This window comes from Diabrotica undecimpunctata, chromosome 7, assembly GCF_040954645.1.
Source record: "Diabrotica undecimpunctata isolate CICGRU chromosome 7, icDiaUnde3, whole genome shotgun sequence".
Lineage (NCBI taxonomy): Eukaryota > Metazoa > Arthropoda > Insecta > Coleoptera > Chrysomelidae > Diabrotica > Diabrotica undecimpunctata.
The window spans coordinates 95,397,059-95,419,421 of NC_092809.1; the positions used below are offsets into that span (position 1 = coordinate 95,397,059).

The following is a 22,363-nucleotide window of genomic DNA, read 5'->3' on the forward strand; positions in this document are numbered from 1 at the left end:
CATAAACATTTCATTGAAATGCTTATTATCAAATATAACAATTGTAGAAAGTGACTCATGTTTTAATTATTTTTGTAGTCCAGTAAAATTGGATGTTTACCCTATAGAAAAAAGTATTTTGTTCCGACAAAAGGAGAAAATTTAATTTTCATTTAACAAACAAATTAGAGGATTATTGCAGAATCTGTTTACTTAATTCCTTAAAAATTTACAAAAACCTTCTGGTTGTTGAAAGAATATGCGTTGAGATGGAAGAGATATAATTTTACATGAAATCAATTTCAATAATTTGACTGGTCTATTTTTAAACTATTCAAATGTTTTGGCAAATATTTGGGTTCTAAGAAAAATGTAACGTTGTCAGCGTGTATGATTCAACTTGAAGTTATCTGTAATGTGGTAGTTAATATCTTTCTCGAACGGTAGATAATGTCTGCAATCAACAAAATCATCGCAAATTACGGCGATGTAACTAGCAATAACGCCATTGTTCGGATAGCGATTTCATCGTCTGTTATCTGAACGTCGGTTTCATAAGCGCACTGACAGGGGTTTCATAAAGCAAAGAACGGAATTGTTTGTAGTATTATTACTAGTGAAGGAGCTTTTACGTTTACTTTTTGTAAATTGTGAGTAATTTAGTTTAATTCAATTTTGCGACAAATAATAAATTTGACTGACAGTAGTATAGCGAACCATGTATCAAAAAGAAACGTCACAATTTAACACCCGACGAAAAAAACTATGATCAGAAATGTGTTTGAGGAATTTTTATATATGGTTAGTGTTTTTTTCCAAAATTTATCGTAAACTGTTGTGGATACGCATCCAGTTTGATAGCTGCTCCAGTCTGATATGTTTAGTTAAAGGATGTATATGTATGTAAAGTATATGTGTAAACCTTTAAAAATCATACAAACAAGCCGAATTTTGCTGAAAATGTCAATTTTAGAACGCTAAAAAAGATGTAAAAAAGTTTACCACTTTTACCCCCGGGCTTTCGCCTGAAACCCCCCACGTAGAGGGGGGAAAACGGAAAAAAATCGATTTACCAAGAATATGTACGCCATCGAAAAAAAAAATGTTTGAAATAAAAAATGTAGCTAAGATAATTTTAAACAAAAAGGTTTATTAGCATTTTTTGTGTAGAATGAACCGTTCTCTCAGAAATAACGATTGAAGCGATCGGCGATTTTTAATGTCAGTTACGCGCGCGAAATCAATGCTCAATAAAATTTGTATCAGCTCGACGGTAAAAATTAAATATCTTTTGATCCGAGTTTCCTATCGACAAAAATGAAGATGCGTTTTAAAGGTAAAGAGTGTAGCTTTCACATGCAATTTTCGTATTTTGCTGCAAATAAACTGACGTTTTTATAAAGGTGATAAACGGGACGCGATTTTTGCCATTTTTTATTATTCTCATGAGATCAATACAATGTATCCCTTTCATTGACCGGCCACTATGGAGTTTCCATAACTAGAACCTAATATTCAAAACCTATAGCATGAAATTTTAGTTTTGAGTTTTGGCAACAAATGTGAGGCATTTGAAATATGTTAAAAAACACTGAATTTAACTTTCACATTAAACCAACTAAAACATTTAAAACTGCTCTTTTTTAATAACACTAGTACGTTTTTCAAAAGTACTTAACTACTACTATAAATTACACCCACAACCGTCTTCTTTGAGGCAGTTTCCGTGACGTGCGATCATTTGTAATGTAAAAGTTTAAATTCTGCGTTTTTAGTCATATTTCAAATGCCTCGTATTCGTTGCCAAAAATCAAAACCGAATTTTTATGTTACAGGTTTTTTATAAGACTGGTCTCCAAAAAGAGAAATTTCAATATGACCAGTCAATGAAACTAATAAATTTTATTGATCGAGAATCGTAAAAAATGCCAAAAATGGCGCAAAGTTTATTTATTGAACAGCTTTATAGAAACTGACTTCATTTGGCAAAATACAAAAATTACATACAAAATCTTCGCAATAAAAACGCATTCTAATTTTTGTCGATAGGATAGTCTAATCAAAAGATATCTATTTTTTACCATCGCGTTGATACAAATTTTATACATATAACATTTATTTGCGGGCGGAACTGACATTCAAAATCGCCGGTCGCTTCAAGCGTTGTTTCTGAGAGAACGGTTCATTCTACGCAAAAAGTACTTACAAACATTTTTGTTCAAAATTCTTTTAGCTACATTTTTTATTTGAAACATTTTTTTCCACCGCATACAGATTCCCCTATAATGGGGGTTTTAGGGGGAGGTCGGGGGGTTAAAGTGGAAAACTTTATTGCTTCTTTTTTGGGATCTCAAAATTGATATTCTCTGAGTAAAATTCAGCTTGTTCGCATGATTTTTAGGAGTCAAATCTCTGACGATTGGACTAAATACTGATCCTCTGTAGTTAATAGATTGCAAAATATCTCCCTTCCAATCTATACACCCAATTTTTTTTGAGTTTCCATTAATTTTCATATTTCCTTCTTTTAATATGATCAGCAAGGTTTGCAGACTTCCTAATATATTTTTTAATTCTTCAGTGATTTGAATCTTCTTAATTCATCAATTATTATCAATACATTATTGTATATTTTTAAGCTTGAAATTTTAGCTACTACTGTCATACTGTATAATCATGTGGTTAAGTTAGAAGGTTAGATAAAGAATTATGCAGGAAATATTATTTCTTATTGTTTTTCCTTTTACCTTTTCACTAGTGGATTTATTCTATATTTTATACCGATCTTACATAATAGTGCCTATTGCCTAATGTACCACAACTTTTGTTTTATCCTCGTTCTACAACAATATCATGGTAATACACTCACCAGCACAATTAACTGCCTACCTCTATTATGTGTCACCCTGTGTGTTTATATTAACTATGTGTGGCTTATCAACTGTTTTGTGTTCTGTCTACACCTCTTATGGCTCCTCCACACATCGGCAGACGCGTCCGCGGACGACATCTACATATGCATCTGGAGATGTGTAGATGGGGTAATTTGATCATCTGTTGTTTATATATCACGTCGGCGGATGCCTCTGCAAGATATCCGATTGTTGTCGGTTTTTTTAACACAGATCAAAGGGTTTCGGTGCGGACGTCGACGCCTTTCCACACATCTGACTTCTTCTTTTCCGATCATTTTTTTTTAATGATTCTATTCTGATGTACAATCAACTACTAGTTGAACGTTTTAAATAGGCATATAGCTGCGGCAGCTATGGTCTCAACATCAACATCCATTTTTTTAATGCTTGTGTAGATATTGCATCTCCCATGAATTAACACAGACTGAACGATTTACAGATGAATGGTCAGCTTGTGATGATACATCTGCAGATGCGTCCGCAGATGCATCTGCCAATGTGTAGTGGAGGCAATATTCTGGTATCCTCAGTTTGATTCCTAAATACTCTTACAAAGCTCATCCGGATTTTGTTCGAATGAACAAATGAATTTTGTTGAACAAAATGATGTTTGTTCGAATTTTCTTTGAATATTTTTAAACATTGTATTTTTGCTAAGCATCCCTTGATAAACGACTTTGTTTTCAATAATTTTATTATTTTCATTTCCTCAAAGGTAATTTTCGCCATACTTTTCATAAAATATGGTCCAAAATTGACAATTTCTGCAAATTGAAATAAATACAAGGCGGTTGGTTAATTGTCCCGGCGAGTTTATTAAAATGAAGATACACATCTGACATTATTCACATCTCTTACTTCAAAGTTGTTTAATATGCCTAAAGTTCCTCTTTTCTAATATAAGTGAATTTATTTTTGAAAAAATAAATTTATTTATTTTTCTATACCTGTAATTCGAATTGCCTGGGGTTTTGTATCCATTCTAAGTTTTGCTGGCACATTTTTCCTATCTTTACTTCTACTTCTTCGTCTTGTAGACATTCTATAAAATGTCCTATATCCATTAGATATTGGTAATAAAAAATATATTGGTGATTTTACTTATACAAAATGTATTTTTTTTAATAATTATCTAATAGACCTAAACCCTTAACACATCTAATCATTTTGCAGTATATTTTCATTATTTTAATGGATAATTGTTTCACAGAGTCACAGAGATACAAAAACAAACAAAACAAAAGTTACTGCATAAAAAATAGTATACATTAAAAATATAATGGCAACTTATACTACACATACACATATAAATATAACAAATGATAATTTGAAATAGTAAGGATATTATGGTTACTATTGTTATATATATATATATATATATATATATATATATATATATATATATATATATATATACACTTGCGATCATAAAATCCAGGTCACCTTGAAAATCACCGATATTTCATTTTTAACGAGCTTTATTGTAAATAATAATAACACAAATACAAACTAATGCATGTTGCTGAGAATTGTTCTCGGCTTAGCGGTTTCCTTTCAGGAGACGGGTTTGAAATCCAGACGACCTGTCTCTGGACGAAGAAGAACGACCACGGCACGAGATGACCGTTTTCTTGTGTTTCAGGTTTTGCGAAACCGGACCCCAACTGCGATTACGCATCGAAATCATCTATAGGAATTACGAAATCGCAATGTTAGCGTTGCAACAGTCAGGAGAAGACTTCGTTATTTTGGACTATCTTCTCAGGTAATGGCTACAAGACCGCCACTTCGCCTGGCGCATCGAGTTGCACGACTAGCTTTTGTTCGATAATACGCACATTGGGGAATTAACGATTGGAGCAAAGAGTTATGCTCAGATGAATCCCGTTTCTGCCTAACTGTATCCGATGGACGTGTAAGAGTTTGGAGGAGAACCGGTGAATGATTTTCACGCTTGCATTGCTCCAAGAATGCCATTTGGTGGAGACTCGGTCATGGCTTGGGGAGGTGTATCTTCCGACTTCCGCACAGAACTACCCTTCATCGAAAATGGGTCCTTAACTGCACGAAAGGACATTATGGAGATTCTGGAAGAACACGTTATACATACCATGGCAGGGCTGGGAGAAGACGTCGTTTTTATGCAGAAAAACGCGCGAACGCAAGTTGCCACGATCAGTATGCAATACTTGGACGAGGTTGAAATTATGAGGTTACTCTGGCCAGCTAGGTCTCCGGACCTGAATCCCGTCGAACATCTCTGGGACGATTTGAAAAAACGTATTCAACCCCTAAAATCTCCTCCTAACAACGCACAGGAGCTTAAGGATATGTTAATGCGAGATTGGAATAACATACCAAAACATGTAATCTGGAGAAAAATTGAGAGTTTACCCCGTCGTCTGCAAGAGGTTATTAGAGCAAGTGGAGGCAATACACGATATTAGTCATTGAAATTTCACTGATATTTTACCACATTCTGTATTTTCCATTTTTTTCGTATGTCTGTTTTATCAACAATTTGGTTTGTTTTCTGTTTTTTCAACAAAAACAATAAAAAACCGTTTTTTTTCTTTCAAAACAAACATTGATGACAAATAAAAAATATGTTAGCCTAAAAAAAGGTTATTACTGCACCAAAGGCAAAAATATTCAAGAAACTTGAAATTTTCAAGGTGACCCGGATTTTATGATCGCGAGTGTATATATATATATATATATATATATATATATATATATATATATATATATATATATACACTCAGATGTTTGGTTTTTCATATGGTTCTTTTTAGATGAACTGATGATGCTTTCTGATTAGAAGTGATATATATATATATATATATATATATATATATATATATATATATATATATATATATAATATATATATACATGAAGGCCAGTGTACATCCATTACATTATAATCTCCTAGTTAAATAGCTGTCCCAAAGAAAATTTTACCAACACCTTAATCTACATATATAATTGTAATTCTGTCAAAATTTACATATACATTTACATTTAGAAGATGGCTAAGACTACAATCCATTCAGTTCACACCACATTTAAGCATTGAAACTTACGATACATCTAAGAAATTTGACTGGTGGCTACAGCGACTTCAGAGTGCATTCAACATATTGAAGTACCAGAAGACAAAAAAGCTGCATATCTTTTACACTACATGGGTCCAGAGGCATATGATATTCTTTGCGATAATATTTCACTCCCAAAAACCAGATGACAAATCATATGATGAACACATAATTACAATGAAATTACATTATAATTCGGAACCTTTGGAAATAATGGAAGATTTTCACAAACAATACAACATGAAGGGGAAAGTGCCAATGAATATATTACAGCTTTACATAGATTAGCTACAACTTGCAAATTTGTAAAAGCCCTGTGGAATCAATTTGTATTTGGTGTGAGGAACCAAAATATTCAAAGCAGACTCCTAGAATCCAAGGATCTTACAAATGAGAAAACATTAGAAGTTGCCATCAGAATGGAGACATCAACCAGATATGTTTCTAGTGTAAATAAATCATTCATTTTGCATAAACTATTGATACTAAGATATTGATTCGATACAACAAAAATAAAGATAATAAAAAAATATGGTTTTTTGCAACTTAAAGTGCCATAAAAAATAATAATTAACAGTTTTGAATTGCAAACACATGAGGTTACTCCAGGCATTCCCCTTCATAAAGCTTTGCTGGTTTCAAAAATTAACTAATCAATGCACTTTTTTTCTCAATAGCTTGGACTATATCTAGATCTATTATCTATGATATGAGAATATCCTGAGTTGGTGCTGTGATTGAAGTGTCTGTCAGAAAGCTTTTATATCTATGCACACTAATAGCTTATCCAGAAATAGCTTCGAGACAATTTTATTTAACAAGCTTAATACAGGGATGGCATCAAAAGATAGAAAAAAAATCAATTTCATGCAGAGTAAGACACATTGGGTCAATTTGAAAAGATCACTCTTTCAAGACCCTGAAGGAATGTGATCTAAGGACAACATTAACATATGTCACCTTCCTTAGAAAAATACCAATTTTAACTGTTTATTTTTGTGTGGGATGGTTTGTACATCCAAATATTTGATATCTTATCAATATTTTTGTTATCCTTTTTATCTGAAAGTGTTTTTCCAAAAAAAAAATGATTTCAAAAGGAAACATAAGCAAACTATTTTCGATACCTATTTGCTAAAGGTGAGGATAATGAACCATTAACACCAGACCAGACGTGACAATAAACAAAGCAATAAATATTGAGAAGGGAGAGTTCCATCTCATGGAACAACAACTACTGGATATTTACTGGAGGCGCATTGAAAAACAGACAGAATCACATCTAGACAAAAAACAGAAGAAGATACAAATATAAAAACTACTCCTCTACTCTATTCTGAATCAAATTTCAAGAGTTTTTACAAACTTTAGAAATAATTTTTGGTGAAAATTCATTTTTGTAAACATATAATAAATTTACGAGAGGTCCGGATTCAAATGCTGGCAGCTGAGCCCACTTTTTCATTTTATTTTTATTTACTTTAATGCCATTAATTTCCTGGTTCGCCTCACTAAACCCAACTCATGTCAAATAGTCATGGACTGACTCATATACATATTAATTAAAACACTACAAAACATTAGCAATATAATACCAAATTAAAAATCATTTGCCATAAACTACATCCTAATTTTTTTGTCTAATTCAATTTTATCATTTTGTAAATTGGCTGCTGCAAAATGAGAAGATATTTAACTCTACAATCAACCATTTAAGGTCTATTATATTCTCAGCTTATATAAATAAAATTGTAAACAGTGGTGGATAACTCACTTTTTGTTAATTTTTCTAAATGTTGTTTTCAAATAGAGACCACAGCTTCAATAGTGAAATTCTTTCCAATAAAAAGCAACACTTGGAAATCGCATGCTTTACATTATTACGACGCTAAAACCACGAATCACGCGTTAATTATCAACGAATTTATAAATCACATTACAGAAACCGACACCATAAGTAATGTGACTTACGAATAACGATCGAAATCATGTTAGTACCTAAATACCTTAAAAATACTACAGTTAATATATAAAAATTTGTCAATTACTCTCAACATACTAAATGTTTACCATTCATACAAGTGCTATAAATTCATACCATAAATACTAGTCATACAAGTCAGGTCCAGGATCATTTAAATAAAATTCAAAGATAAAAAAATGTTCCATAAAACTTCAACAGGACTATTTTCCAAAATGCTATTTAAAAAATAGTGATTACATAAACACACACTGCAAATCATAATGAAAAAGAAAAAATAAGCTAAATAAGGTAGGTTAATGACCTTTATGAATATATAAATAGGAATATAAAATATGTGAATACTAAAAGAGATATAAGATACTATAAAAACATTCGTAATTTGATGGTTCCTTTAGATACCCTTGGAACAAAAGAAAATAAAATATGTAAGAAGAAACATATGGGCTGAATTCGGCTCTGACACCAAGCACACTCCCTATCAATTCTACTAAAATACTTGACCTGTAATGAATGCTATACAAGTTTAAAATAATACTAGAGTATTGGTTTGGCTCGGATTAGCGAAAGTAGCTAGCAAATCGTATTGCCACCCACGGTTCACGGTCGCGAGAACACAAATAAATAGGTCACCAAAGGTGGTGAGAGGGAGTCACAAAAAAAAATCAGTCCGCACATAAAGAGAATTTTCTCAAAATACACTACACTAAAGTCTGTATGAAATTAAAAATGCAACACTTGAGCACTTCGCGTCGTCAATTGATTGCCCGAAGACGGTACGAAACGAAAATATCTAAATTTACCTGGAAGGAACACGACGCGTCGATATGGTTGGAAACGAGACGACCAAAAAATCAATACACATTACACAAGTATCACCATCTAAACACTACATTTCACTTACTTTATTTGAACGAAATATTACTTTTCGCCTAATAAACAATATAGGTTATTGTTTATACTTTTTTCCAAGATTTTCTCAAATATTTCAACTACAACCTAAGCAAAAACCTTCCTTTATCGGGCTGTGAATATGACATACTGAATTTGACACAGGCTTAACGGTGTTGCCACATATCTGAAAGTAAAGTACCGTATTTGCTCAACCAAAATTACTGTACTTGCAATTAAATATTTTAGCCCCTTCTAAATGAAATTATTAGGACGTATAAAAATAGATTTAAGTGTTTATTTATTTTTTAAGACAAATTTAATAGTAAAAAGTTTTATTATAAGCCAAATTACCCATATCAATACCTATATTCTAACGCTTTTTTAGATTCTTTAATATAAGAATTTAATATTTAATTTAGTTAGATCCTTATGTATTTTATAATTTGGTTTAATAAAATGGCTCTTTTGCCAAAGATGTTCCTTAAGAAACATATATACCTAATTATTCTATGTTTTATGATTTATTGATTGATTTTATTGTTGCCATTAATCTCACAGAGAGATTTTATCTTTAATTATCTCTAATCTGATTTTGATATATGGGCTATATATTATGCGGCCCTTATAGGTTAAACATTATACAATGTCTGTCATAAGGAGAACATTAGAACATTCATTCATTCCAGATACCTATGGATTCTAGATGCGGTATCAAAAGGATTGAGTTCTGGAGGAACTCTTAATAAGTTATCGAGCCCAAGGTGACCTGGTCTGCTTATGCTGTAAAGATTTTCATTAAGAAACAACTGTTTTATGTTCTCTATGAGGCTCAAGGTCTCTGTACTACGCGATTTTCTGGATATATTTAACAGGCAGGTTGTTATAAGAAAATAATTGTCAATGAGTTTATTATTTTATAATCGATAATTATCGAATGTGTGGCAACACTGCTGAATGGATATACTGTTCTTCATCGAGCCAAGCTCGATGCTGTTCTTCGATAGTTCTATAGTATTTTTCATATAAAAATGCATGCACGTCATTCAAGATTTACGACGTCAGAACCCCACAGCGTTGCCAAAACATCAGAATAGTTAGTAAGTGAGGAATTTTTAAAATGTCAACTATTTGTCAAACTATTATATTAACAGTAAATACACTTAGTTTTAGACTACTGCAACACACTAAAATCCATTAGAAAACATTTTAACACAAAATTATATATTCTAAATTTTAAACTTCACTCTTTTATAGCTTTAATAGTAAAAACGTCCCGTCAATATTTCTTGTTCAAAATAATCTATCTTATATGAAAGCTTATCAACTTTCTACAGACTATTTAGTTGTTTTGGCATAGCACAATCACAATACACCAAAATATTTAGTTTTTAAAGCTATTAATCTAAATGTAATATGTATTTATAAATACAATCTATTAATATATAGTATATTATGATCAAATTGTGTAAGAAATCAAAACATAAACAAAATTCTTACTCTAAAAAAGCGGCAACCCTTTAAAACAATTTTGCCACACGCTGAACTGTCAAAAAAGTTGAAGTATTCCTGTATCAGTTGCGTACAATTGTCTAATATATTTAATTAAAATTATTATTTTGTGGAATATTAGACTTAAAGAGTTGTTTTATAAAATTTTTATTAATAATAACAAATGTTTTTGGTTATTTAATCAATATAATTCTAAAATTCCCAATATAATGATGATTGCATTTTTCTGATTATTATACCATGTTGACGCCTATGAAAGATCGAGCAGTTCCTTATAAGTTTCGTATTATTAGGTTTGTTAGGAAAATTCGAACTCTAAGGTTGACGTTGATTTTTATATGAAAAATACTATATCTAAACGGGTTCTGTGATGTGAATAGTGATGTCAGATTAGTACAAAAAGTTGTGATTTTTTTTAAAATAATCTTTTTCAATTTTTTTGTACGCTTGATAATTATAAATTGATAAAACAAAGCAATCGTTTAAAGCATGTCCTTTACAATAGTTGTTCTTCATTTAAAAAATAATATTAGAATTAGCCAGGAGCTTATGCAGCAAACAGTACAGGACCAACGTCTTAGCAAAGAATATAGACGCTAAGCATCTATATTCTTTGGTCTTAGTATTGTATAAACACCTGTTTCATTTCAATATATCCCATGATTAAAAATATATACATATAGTATTTTTCATATAAAAATGCGTGCACACAATTTATATAAAGCGACGTCACTTATATTTAAAATTTCCAGAACGTCAACCTTAGAGTTAAAATTTTCCTAACACAGCTAATAATACGAAACCCATACGGAACTGCTCGATTTTTCATAGGCGTCAACATGGTATAATAATCAAAAAAATGTAATCATCATTATATTGGGAATTTTAGAATTATATTGATTAAATAACCGAAAACATTTTTGTTATTATTAATAATATAAATTTTGTGAAATAACTCCTTAAGTCTAATATTCCACAAAATAATAATTTTAATTAAATATATTAGACAATTGTACGCAACTGATATGGGAATACTTCCAATTTTTTGACAGTTCAGCGTGTGGCAAAATTGTTTAAAGTGTTGCCGCTTTTTTAAGTAAAAATTTTGTTTATGTTTTGATTTCTTACACAATTTGATCATAATATATTATATATTAATAAATTGTATTTATAAATACATATTAAATTTAGATTAATAGCTTTAAAAACTAATTATTGTTGTCCATTGTGATTGTGCTATGCCAAAACAACTAAATAGTCTGTAGAAAGCTAATAAGCTTTCATATAAGATACATTATTTTGAACAAGAAATAATGGCGGAACGTTTTTACTATTAATGCTCTAAGTAGAGGTAAGTTTAAAATTTAGAATATATAATTTTGTATTAAAATGTTTTCTTAAGTATTTTAGTGTGTTGCAGTAGTCTTGAAACTAAGTGTATTTACTGTTATATAATAGTTTGATAAATAGCTGACATTTTAAAAATTTCTCACTTACTAACTATTCTGATGTTTTCTCAACGCTGTGGGGTTCTGACGTCGTAAATCTTAAATGACGTGCACGCATTTTTATATGAAAAGTACTATATATACTTCATCTAATTTACTTACCGTTGCACGTCATCCGCGTCATAGCCCGTGAGGTCACATGATACCAACACGAAATATTTAGGCGGTAGGTGTGTTCTTTTTTAGAATCACTTTGCCGAGTACACTGGCATTACAGCCACTAGACATATTTTATTATATACGCGTAGAAATAATATTTAAAGATTTCTATTATTGTTAACTTAAAAGAAATACACAATAATATGTTTCATTTAATTTTGTATAAATCCATTATAAAGCGTTTTTATGAATAACATTTGTTCGGAACACACTTTAACTGTAATCGAACGAAGGTGATATTTTGGCATAAATTGGTAACACTTATTTCATAGTTGCGGTGTTGACTAATGTTAATAAGTAATGAAAAAAGTGTTATTTTTGTTTAAGTATTCCATTTTACATTTTTATACGACGCATACAAGCGGCTCAAATTGTTTTTAACAAGATTATTTTTTAACTCTTGTTTTGTTTATATTTATTTACATTAAATATTAATTTGTTTTGTTATATAATCCACTTTTAAAATAATTATGTGCCCTATTTTATTTAAAATAGATTCAGGATTTTTTTATACTTTGGCAACTATGTCAACTTCGATCTCTGTCAATGATAATGACGTGAAACGGTAAGTAAATTAGATGGACTGTACACATATTGAAAATTGTAAGGACTTTTTATAAAAGTCAGCTCTAATTGAGAGTTATCACCAATCTACAATATAGAAATAAATTAAAGATTAATGGAATCTTTATGGATATTTGAAGAAAAATTTGGTGTTACATAATATGACGTATTTATTCGATCTGGTGCTTTCAATTCTTATTTTATCTTAACCTGTAATATGTATAAAGCCCAGCTAGACTAATGTCTAACTAAGGTATAAAGAATCTTAAAGTTCATTATGTTTTTAATTGACAAAGATAAAACAATTACACTGAAAGAATAACATTAAATATTATTATTGCGGCATATTGTTTTGTGTCATTTAATGGCACTAATCTAGCAAACGTCATTTTGATGACGAAGGATAGAAGTTTTTTCTGTTAACCCTTAAAAATCAAATTTAGGTACAGAACCTTTTAAAGTAGAATACATCCAAGAAGGAAACTTAAATAATATTCAGTGATATCACATTGAGGAGATGAACATAGACGAAGAAGAAATATAGAATTATTATATTCTAGAAATTAGCAATATAGATTATTATTTGTTGCAAGATATTTCGGATTTAATCTTCTAGGTATAGTTGTATACAGGGTCGGACTTATATACTGATACATTTTATCAAAATTACGGCAATCCCACAAAGTAAAAGAAAAATACATATAAGCAATATTTTTATATTAAAATATATATTTAACATAGTGAAAAACTACAAAAAAAATTTAAACTTAGCTATCGTCTACATTTAAATCGGTATCACTATCATCGCGATGGTTTAAATCTATAACTACTCTATTTATAATGTTTTGGAACTGTAGGTATTTTTCACATGCTCTATACATTTTTTCCAATTATCTGCTGTAATATTATTACATTCGGTCTTAACTAAATCTACAACAGTCGGAAATGATTTAGGAGGATTATTATTTTTCCTCACATTACTTTTTAATTGAGACCACAACAATTCTATTGGATTCAGTACACATTATTAAGGAGGTAATCTTAATACTTTATGGCCATAATTCTCAGCTAGCCTGTCGATAACATAATTTTTTTTCACATTTAACTAATTTTAATAGTTCTACAAGTTGTTTTTTTTGTGTAAGAATCCATAAAATATACTTCATGTTTTGATAAAAATTCTTTAATTTCAGCTTTGTTTGAATTAATGTTTGGAATTTTAGGCCGCCCGCACATGAAGCTACTAAAAGGAAACTAAACTAGTTGGTAACTAGAATTACCAACTGTTTACTAACTGTGACTCGCACACTACGCTATTGAAAATTAATAGAAACGAGTCACTTCTTGCCTGTACGAGTAGCTTTGTTATAGGGTGTTTAAATTTTAACCTTTATATTATATTATTGAGTGTTATTATCGCGTTAAAAATGTCACTCACTCGAAAAAATTATTAAGATAACACAATATGTTTGTGTTCTACATAATTATGTACGAAAACGGGAAGGAATACCATATAATATATCATTCCAAGCCTTTTCGGTAATATCTTTACGCGAATATTCATTTAACGTATAGTTGTATAGGCAGGATGTTTTTCCACTTCTTGCACTAATTTTATATTAAACGACTGTTCTACCAATTTTGACATTTCGCGTGTAAACTTTAAAAATATCACAACAAACTTGAAACTAGTTCCCAAGCGACCTGCACGTCCAGTCTGCTGTTGACTGATCACTGATGCATTAGAGACCAGTTACTAACTAGTAGCGCTGTGTGCGGATACTCATTAAAATACATGGACAGTAACTAATAAGCAACTGATTGGTAACTAAAGTTACCAACTGGTTTCTTTTTAGTAGCTTCATGTGCGGACGGCCTTACTCTTTAGTCTACAATGATACGGAGCATTATCCAAAATAATAACGCTATTTCTTTTTAATTTAGGTAGTAATTGCTGCTCAAACCACTTTTCAAACAAAGTACTGTCCAATATCGTGATGATAATCTAAGCCACAATCACTTATACTTTTAGCAGAGAGTACTAAAGTATCTTCTACCCATCCTGATTCTCCCACACAATGTAAAATACAGATTCTCTTCTCTTTAGAGGGAGGAAAATTGGTGACCCAATTTTTACTACCATCGGTCCAACATTTGTTAACTATATCGTGGGTATGGAACCAAGTTTCATCCAAATAATACAAGTTCTTCCCTTCACTTCTAAAAGACCTTAGACTCTCCAAATAATCGAACCTCCACTTTATTAAACGGCTGGATTCCATAAATGCCTGCCGTTTATTTACTGTTTTAAACATAAAACCATTAGATTTTAAAAACCTCCGAACAGTAGTTTTATGACACTCGGGGATTATTTCTTTGTTTCTTAATTCACTTAAAAGTTTATTTAAAGTTATTCACTGAATATATATGATATATTGCAGGGCTGGCCAACTTAATCGGACTCGAGATCTACTGTCTGCCTTTCTAATTCTTTGCGATCTACCGACTAGGAATTTTTTAACGATACTGGCGAACAATAAAACTTTTAATCCAGAATTTTAACGTTAAAAGTGAGCTGAATATCTCAGAGTCGCTCACTGTAGGGAGTTTTTGTAACTACTTAACGTAAAGTATCTCCCTATACGTAAATAATTAACATATTAAAGAAGATTAACGTTAAATTTGAGAGTTAAAGTTCTGCACGTAACGTAAAGTGTTGCCCTCATCGAATTAGTGATAAACTAACAAGTTGTCAGTGCCAGTCTTGTCCTTGTCACTTAACCCTATTTTTGATATTCAAAATAAATAACAAATATTTTTTTGAACAATTTTTAATTTTGGAGATGGACGCGATATTAAATGTAGGTGCCTTTATTGATGATGAAGAAGACGAGGACATAGAAGATGCGTTTCTTCTCCACATCTTGCACGACTACACGGCCGCTTTAATTTAGATACCATGTCTGATATATAATGTAAAAATCTTTTTCGCTTTTGGATTAAATTCCACCTTTCTGGATGGTCGTAACGGTTGTGGCCTACGACTTTCTTCAACAAGAACAAGTCGTTTTCATTGCTGAAGTGAAGTTGTTTTCTACTGCTTTCCATTATTTATAAAAATCAAAACAAATATACTTAATCACAAATGTGAAAAAACACGTGCTACGTGTGCTGATGAAATGTGGATGTTGAATGTTGATATTTGGGTAATCGGGTAAGATCCCCTTGTGCATTAGGTTACTTTCGGCTCGATAGGAATGCGTATGAACGTAACGTACCAGCCCGTTACGTTAGGTAATACGTATCTAGATACGTTAGTTCAGTCATTAATGCGCATACTTATATGTCAAAAAGATTACGTATACGTCTTTGCTTGCACAAAAACTCTCTTATATCTCAGAAAATCAATCACTGATTCTCTTCTTCTTCTTCTTTTTATGTAGACATGACTCTGTCTGTTTTTCAATGTGCCTCCAGTAAGTTGTTCCATCGTTTTCGTGGTCTTCCTACTGATCGTCTCCCTATTGGAGAACCGTCTCTTGCCGTATGTACTACTCTATTTTTTGTCGTTCGGCTTATATGATCCTTCCATTCTACTCTTCTATTTTTTACCCAGTTCTTGATGTTGTCCACCTTGCATCTACGTCGTATATCTGTACTTCTAGCTCTATCCCATAGTGTCTTGCCATCCATTTTTCTAAGTGTTTCATCTCTGCTGTTTCTAACATCCTTTTTGTCCTCTCTGTGTCATGTCGTGCTTCTGCCGCATATGTCATTATTGGTCTGAACAAATTCTGCCTATCATTTATTTCCCCGTATTGTTTCATTCAGCCAGCCTGCGGCTCTGTTTGCTCTGTCCACTTGATCTTCCACTTCAGTTTCGAGCTTTCCTTAGCTAGATAATATGACGCATAGACATTTAAACTCCATCACTTGTTCTATTATCTGACCTTCCAGCTCCAATTTACATCTTAGTAAATTTGCTGTTGTAACTATGCATTTTGTCTTTTGTGGGGAAATTAACTTGTTAAATTTTCTGGCGATTTTATTAAATTGGTGTAAATATACATATATAAAAATACGTTGTAAATCGTCTTCACTTTGAGAGAGTAGTATTGCGTCGTCTGCATAGCAGATTATTTTAAGTTGTTTTTCTCCCATTTGGTATCCCTTTTTAGTTCTTACTTTTTTTATTATTTCATCCATAATCAGCTTGAACAATAGACGAGTCAGGGAATCTCCCTCTCTTATCCCATTGCCAGCTTCAATAGGGTCGGTTGGTTCTTCTTCCACTTTTACTTTTATTGTGTTGTTTTGATATATATTTTCGATCGTATTGTTTATTCCTAGAGGTATCTCTCTTGTGTACAAAAAGTGGATAACGTCCTTAATTTGACCGCGTCAAATGCCTTCTTAAGGTCCACGAAACATAGATATGCCGTTTTGTTTTATTCCAATGATTTCTCTTGCACATGCCTCATTATAAATATTGCGTCGGTGCATGATCTTCCCGACCTAAAACCTTGTTGTTCTTCTGCTAGTGCTATAATTTCATTCAGTTTATTTGTTATCACTTTCGTTGTTAATTTTAGTGTTGTGTTTAATAAATTAATTCCTCTGTAATTTTCCGGGTCCGATTTGTCTCCCTTTATGAAGAAAGGTATTAGGATGCTTGATCTCCATTCTTGAGGAATTCTGTTTTGTTCTATTATTTTTGGATTAGTTTTAATAGTTGTTTGGTTAGATCTGGTCCTCCGTACTTTAGGAATTCGTTCGGTATTCTGTCCTCTCCTGGTGATCTTCTATTTTTTAATTTCCTTAATGCTTCCTTTATATTTTCCTCCTCAATATTTATTTCTTCGTTTGTCGTCACCTTTAGCAAATACGGATCGAAAGTAGTTTTTATTACTTCGTTCATCTCTTTTCTTTGTCCTCTGATCATTCTCCATATTTCTTTTTGTGTTCCGTAGAAATCGTATTCCATCTGTTTGGCACAGAACACTGGCAGAGAAGCTCTGCCAGTGTTGCCTTTTTATTTGTCTAACTAAAGTATTCGTTTCATTTCTGATTCGTTTGTAGTGGTTATATGCCTGTTGTGTTTTTTGTGTTCTGTATTGTAAAAAGTCACATTTTGTGTTCACTTCCTCTACAAACCATGGTGTTTTCTTTTTTTATATGTTAGTGTTCGTTACTTTCCTCTCTCCAAGTGATTCTGTTGCTGAGTTAATAATGTTATTTTTGTGTTTTCCCCAGCTTTCCTCGATATTATAGTCTTCTAATATTTCATTCCCAGCGCTCTTCTCTGATATTCTTTTTCTGTATAAGTATTCCGTGGATTCCGTATTTAGTCCTTCGACTTTGATTTTGGTTTGTATTGGCGCCGCTCTCTTGGGTGTGAAGTATTTCAGGATGATTCTTATTTTAAATAATACTAGGCTATGGACGCTATTTACATCTGCTGAGTTGAGACACCTTACGTCGATTATTTTCGATGGATGTATATCTCTGTTAGCTATAACATAATCTATCATAGATCTTTGTCCACGGGTGTTATTAAATGTATATTTGTGTTGGTCTTTGTGGTCAAAAAATGTGTTGTTTATTCTATTCTATCTGATTCTGAAAGATTATTTTATCAGCTTTCGAGATCTGAAAGAATTTTTAATCTGAAACAGATTTGGCTCTGAGCCCTAAAAATCCGGATTAATTAGCTTTATTGCTCGCCAGTGTGTATTAGTAATACCTAAATAAAACAAAAGTATTAATTCTAGTATTTCTTTATTTTTCCAACTATATTAGATTGGAAAAAAACATTAATGTGAGTCGCTCGCGATGATCGATGCAAGATTGCTAGCAATCCAATAATTTTCGAAATATTTAGGGCGGGAATAGGTAGGTATATTATACCGATAATTTTTTTGCCTGATATAGCGATCGATGGGTTGGCCTCCCCTGATATATTGTTTCCCGTATAGCTGATAAATGAAAATTCGGTAATACTCGATGGGCACCAGAATCCTTTCTTTTTTTCCGCAACACTGGACCGTCTTTTATAAGTTCGTACACAGTGGATTGATGCACTTGCATAAAAAAAAACCGTCTTTTTGATCGCTTCTGATTTAACCATCGTCGAAAGAAGACCTAAGAAAAAATATGTAATTTTACTTCTTATGGAATTCTGTGTTTTTTATGAATTAATTAATCGGTAAATATGATTAACCTTCCTAATACCGATAATATACCGACTCCTAAATAGATAAGGCTATCTACTTATTCTAAGTTGTCATCTACCGTCAGGTAGGGCCATGTTTCTCTCTCCGATCGGCTTTGTACTAAGATTTTAGTCTTTTTGTATTTGTCGACATACCTAATTGTTTAGCAAGTTATATATGTTCCGTATGCGTATTCTTGCCTGTTGATTTTTTTCTTCTTTGCTTTGTATGATGTTGCTGACAATGGCTGCAACGGATTTATGTAGTTACCTATTATAGGTTTCTTTATAAAACACAGAAAACGCATATATATATATATATATATATATATATATATATATATATATATATATATATATATATATATATATATATATATGTTTAAATTCAAATATGGTTGTATAAATTAATCAATACATTTGTCCTCCCTGTATTCCTACGATCCCTATAAGTACCGCCATCGGGCTCGTGGAATGCGTCCCTTTGAGAGAGAAGAGCACCAGTCGTTGAAAAGAAAAGACGCAACCCGGCACGGGAACCCATGCACGCATATTAAATTGATTTCGTTCGTTGTTTTGTAGTGCAAACCCTGGTAATTAGACCCAGCGGTAAGTTTTTACCTAGTTTTACCTAAACCTATAAATTGTTTTTGATTGTTTATTGCAACCATTTAAATTTTAATAATTATTTGCATTTATGAGGAAAAGTCCATTTTTTCTCGCCAGAGTTATCGAAGGAATAGTTCTGTTAATTAAGTACTATTAATTTGTAATAGTACATTTGTTTGTTAATACCCCACATTGGCCTATCTAGCCGGATTTGAACTCATTTATTGAAAAAATATTTTTTGTTATATTTAAATTTGAATGGTTGGTTTCGTCTCGTCGTATTTTTTATCGTTTTGAGGGTTCTTATCTTAAGTTTGCGTCTCTTGTCGTGGCTCGAGAATAATTTATGACCTTTTTGTAAAGTCGACTATATGGGACTTTTAAAAGGGGATTATCGTCGTTTTAATAAAGTATCGAATTACAAATCGGTAATTTCGGGGTATTAGACCACATTTTTGTACACTTTCGTTTGTATAATATTATTGGAACTTGTTAAAAATTTAAAATGGAAAAACTTGAAGAAAAGAATAGGAAGCTCAAATTTTTAAGAAAAACTGCTTTAAATGATATTCAGTTAATTTTCGATTTAGGTTTTAAGGCCCTTTCAGACGTTTCTATTCGCCCTTTATTTAAAATTAGACTGGAAGAATTAGATTCGATTCGCGAAGAGTTCTTAAAACATCACACTAATATTATTAGTAATATTCTTTCTGTACCAGACGCGGATACGAGGGTTGAAGAAAATGTTCGGGAATTATTTTTGGAACAATTTTATAAAATAAAACTATTTAGTGCGGAATTATTTGAGCCACAATTTGAAAATCCAGAACCGTTTAGATCGGTAGTAGTTCCACAATCTAATATTCGCTTGCCTAAAATAGAGCTGCCTAAATTTAAGGGTGATTTTAAGGAGTTTAGTTCGTTTTTAGACTTATATAATTCAGTTGTACATAATAACGCAGGCCTAGCAGACGTAGAAAAGTTTAAGTATTTGAAAGGATGTTTAGAAGGGACTCCACTTAGTTTGATTCGTAATTTGTCAATAAATAGCGATAATTATCAAATTGCTTACGATCTAATTGTTAAACGGTACACAAATGTTCGTCGTTGTGCGACCGCGCATTGGGATGCGATCTTGGGCGTACAGAAAATATCGGTAGTTAATTCGAAAAATCTGGCTAAATTAGTAGACACGTTTTTAGAAAATTTAGCCGCATTGAAAACATTAGGTCTTCCGACAGAACATTGGGATTTTATTATGTTTAATTTACTTTTGTCGAAACTAGACGCGGATTCAGTAAAGTTATTTGAGTTAGAAAATAAATCGAATAAAATCCCGTCATTTCAAAAATTGGTAGAGTTTATTGAAACTCAGTACATTGCTTACGATAATTTGAATAGTAGCGTAAGTGAATCTAAGAAAACATCGCAGGCCCCAACTTATACGGAGCCAAAGTGTAATTATAAACATTCTAATGTGTCAAGGCATAATAGTAGTTCATCCTTTGTTACAAATTCGTCGTCAATATGTTGTGCTTTATGTAAACAAAGTCATTTTCTTAACCATTGCTCGTTGTTTTTGAAAAAATCTCCAAAAGAAAGATACCAATTTTGTAAAGAATCTTCCTCGTGTTTTAGGTGTCTTAATCAGGCTAATCATTCTGTCAAGTCGTGTCCAAAGGCCTTTAAATGTAGTAAATGTAATAGTCAGCTTCATAATAGTTTGTTGCACTTTGATAGAAATCTTTCCAATAGTCAGTCGTCCACAGAAAATACTAATAATTCAGGGGCATCGGGAGTCGAACAAAATTCGCCTGAAATATCACATTGTGCTGCTAGTTTTGTAGGGAAGAAAAACGAGACAAAAAAGGAAATCTTGCTCGGTACTGTTTTAGTTCACGCGATTGATAGTAAGGGGTGTAAACAGCCCTTAAGATGTCTTCTAGATTCAGGTTCAATGAGTTCGTTCATTAGTCGCAAAGCTGCCAGTAGATTAGGCTGGCCTAAAACTCCTTGTTCATTTGAAGTTAACGGACTCAATTCGATGCAAACGAAACTGAATCAAGGTCAAATAAGTTTTTCTATCCAACCTCGTCATCAGGAGTCACCGGTGTTTCACTTGGAGGCTATTATTACAGATCGGGTTTGCTCGGATTTGCCGAGCACCAAAATTGACATATCGACGTGGAATTATATTAAAAATTTGAAGTTAGCCGATCCCGAATTTAACTGTAGTCAATCTATAGATTTGTTAATTGGTTGTAGCATATTTTCGAAGGTGTTGTTAGAAGGTAAAATTGAAGGTAAAGCGGGACAACCAGATGCCCTAAATACCGTTTTTGGTTATATTTTGTTAGGACCTACTAGCACACCTAACCTTTCGTCGACTTCGCTTGTTTGTCTTTCAAATATTGAAGACCCACTAAATTCTTCGTTAACGAAATTTTGGGAACTGGAAAACGTACCGGAAAAGCCAGTTTCAGAACCAGAAGACGTTCTGTGTGAGAACATTTATCTGGAAACGCATAATCGGGACGTCTCGGGTAAATATGTTGTATCTTTGCCTTTTCGTGAATCGCCGCCTTGTTTGCAAGATAGCTATGATATTGCTTTAAATAGATTGCTATCCTTAGAACGACGCTTATCTCGTCAACCAAGTTTGAAAAAAGAATATTCTTTTCATATGCAGGAGTATCTTGATTTAGGTCATATGCAGTTAGTCTCTAATGCCGAAAAGAAAAGGGGAAAGTATTATATTCCACATCATTGCGTTGTGAAACCAGATAGTGTTTCAAGTAAAATTCGAGTTGTATATAATGCGTCTCAGAAAAGTCCCAGTCGCGGTAAATCTTTAAACGACTATTTACTGGTCGGCCCTAAGCTGCAACAGAACATAGTCTCGCTGTTGTTGAATTTTAGACTTAATCGTTTTGCGC

The 22,363-nt window shown here is 32.2% G+C and overlaps 1 protein-coding gene across 7 annotated transcripts in view; it reads right to left on the minus strand.

Moving 5' to 3' along the window:
* The window catches only part of LOC140445601 (uncharacterized), a 48,442-nt gene extending 39,412 nt beyond the window's left edge, over positions 1-9,030 (minus strand). For 2 of the 7 annotated variants that reach the window (XM_072537783.1, XM_072537779.1), the window contains exons 1-3: positions 8,878-9,022; positions 7,767-7,880; positions 3,842-3,936 (exon numbers count right to left, since the gene is read on the minus strand). In XM_072537783.1, the coding sequence (XP_072393884.1) occupies positions 3,842-3,935 (94 nt within the window). In that variant the 5' untranslated portion in view covers position 3,936; positions 7,767-7,880; positions 8,878-9,022. Of the gene's footprint in view, positions 1-3,841; positions 3,949-7,766; positions 7,881-8,877 lie in introns of all 7 variants that reach the window. The other 5 variants (XM_072537780.1, XM_072537781.1, XM_072537784.1 and 2 more) reach the window with 5 other exon arrangements.
* Positions 9,031-22,363: the final 13,333 nt, after the last annotated feature.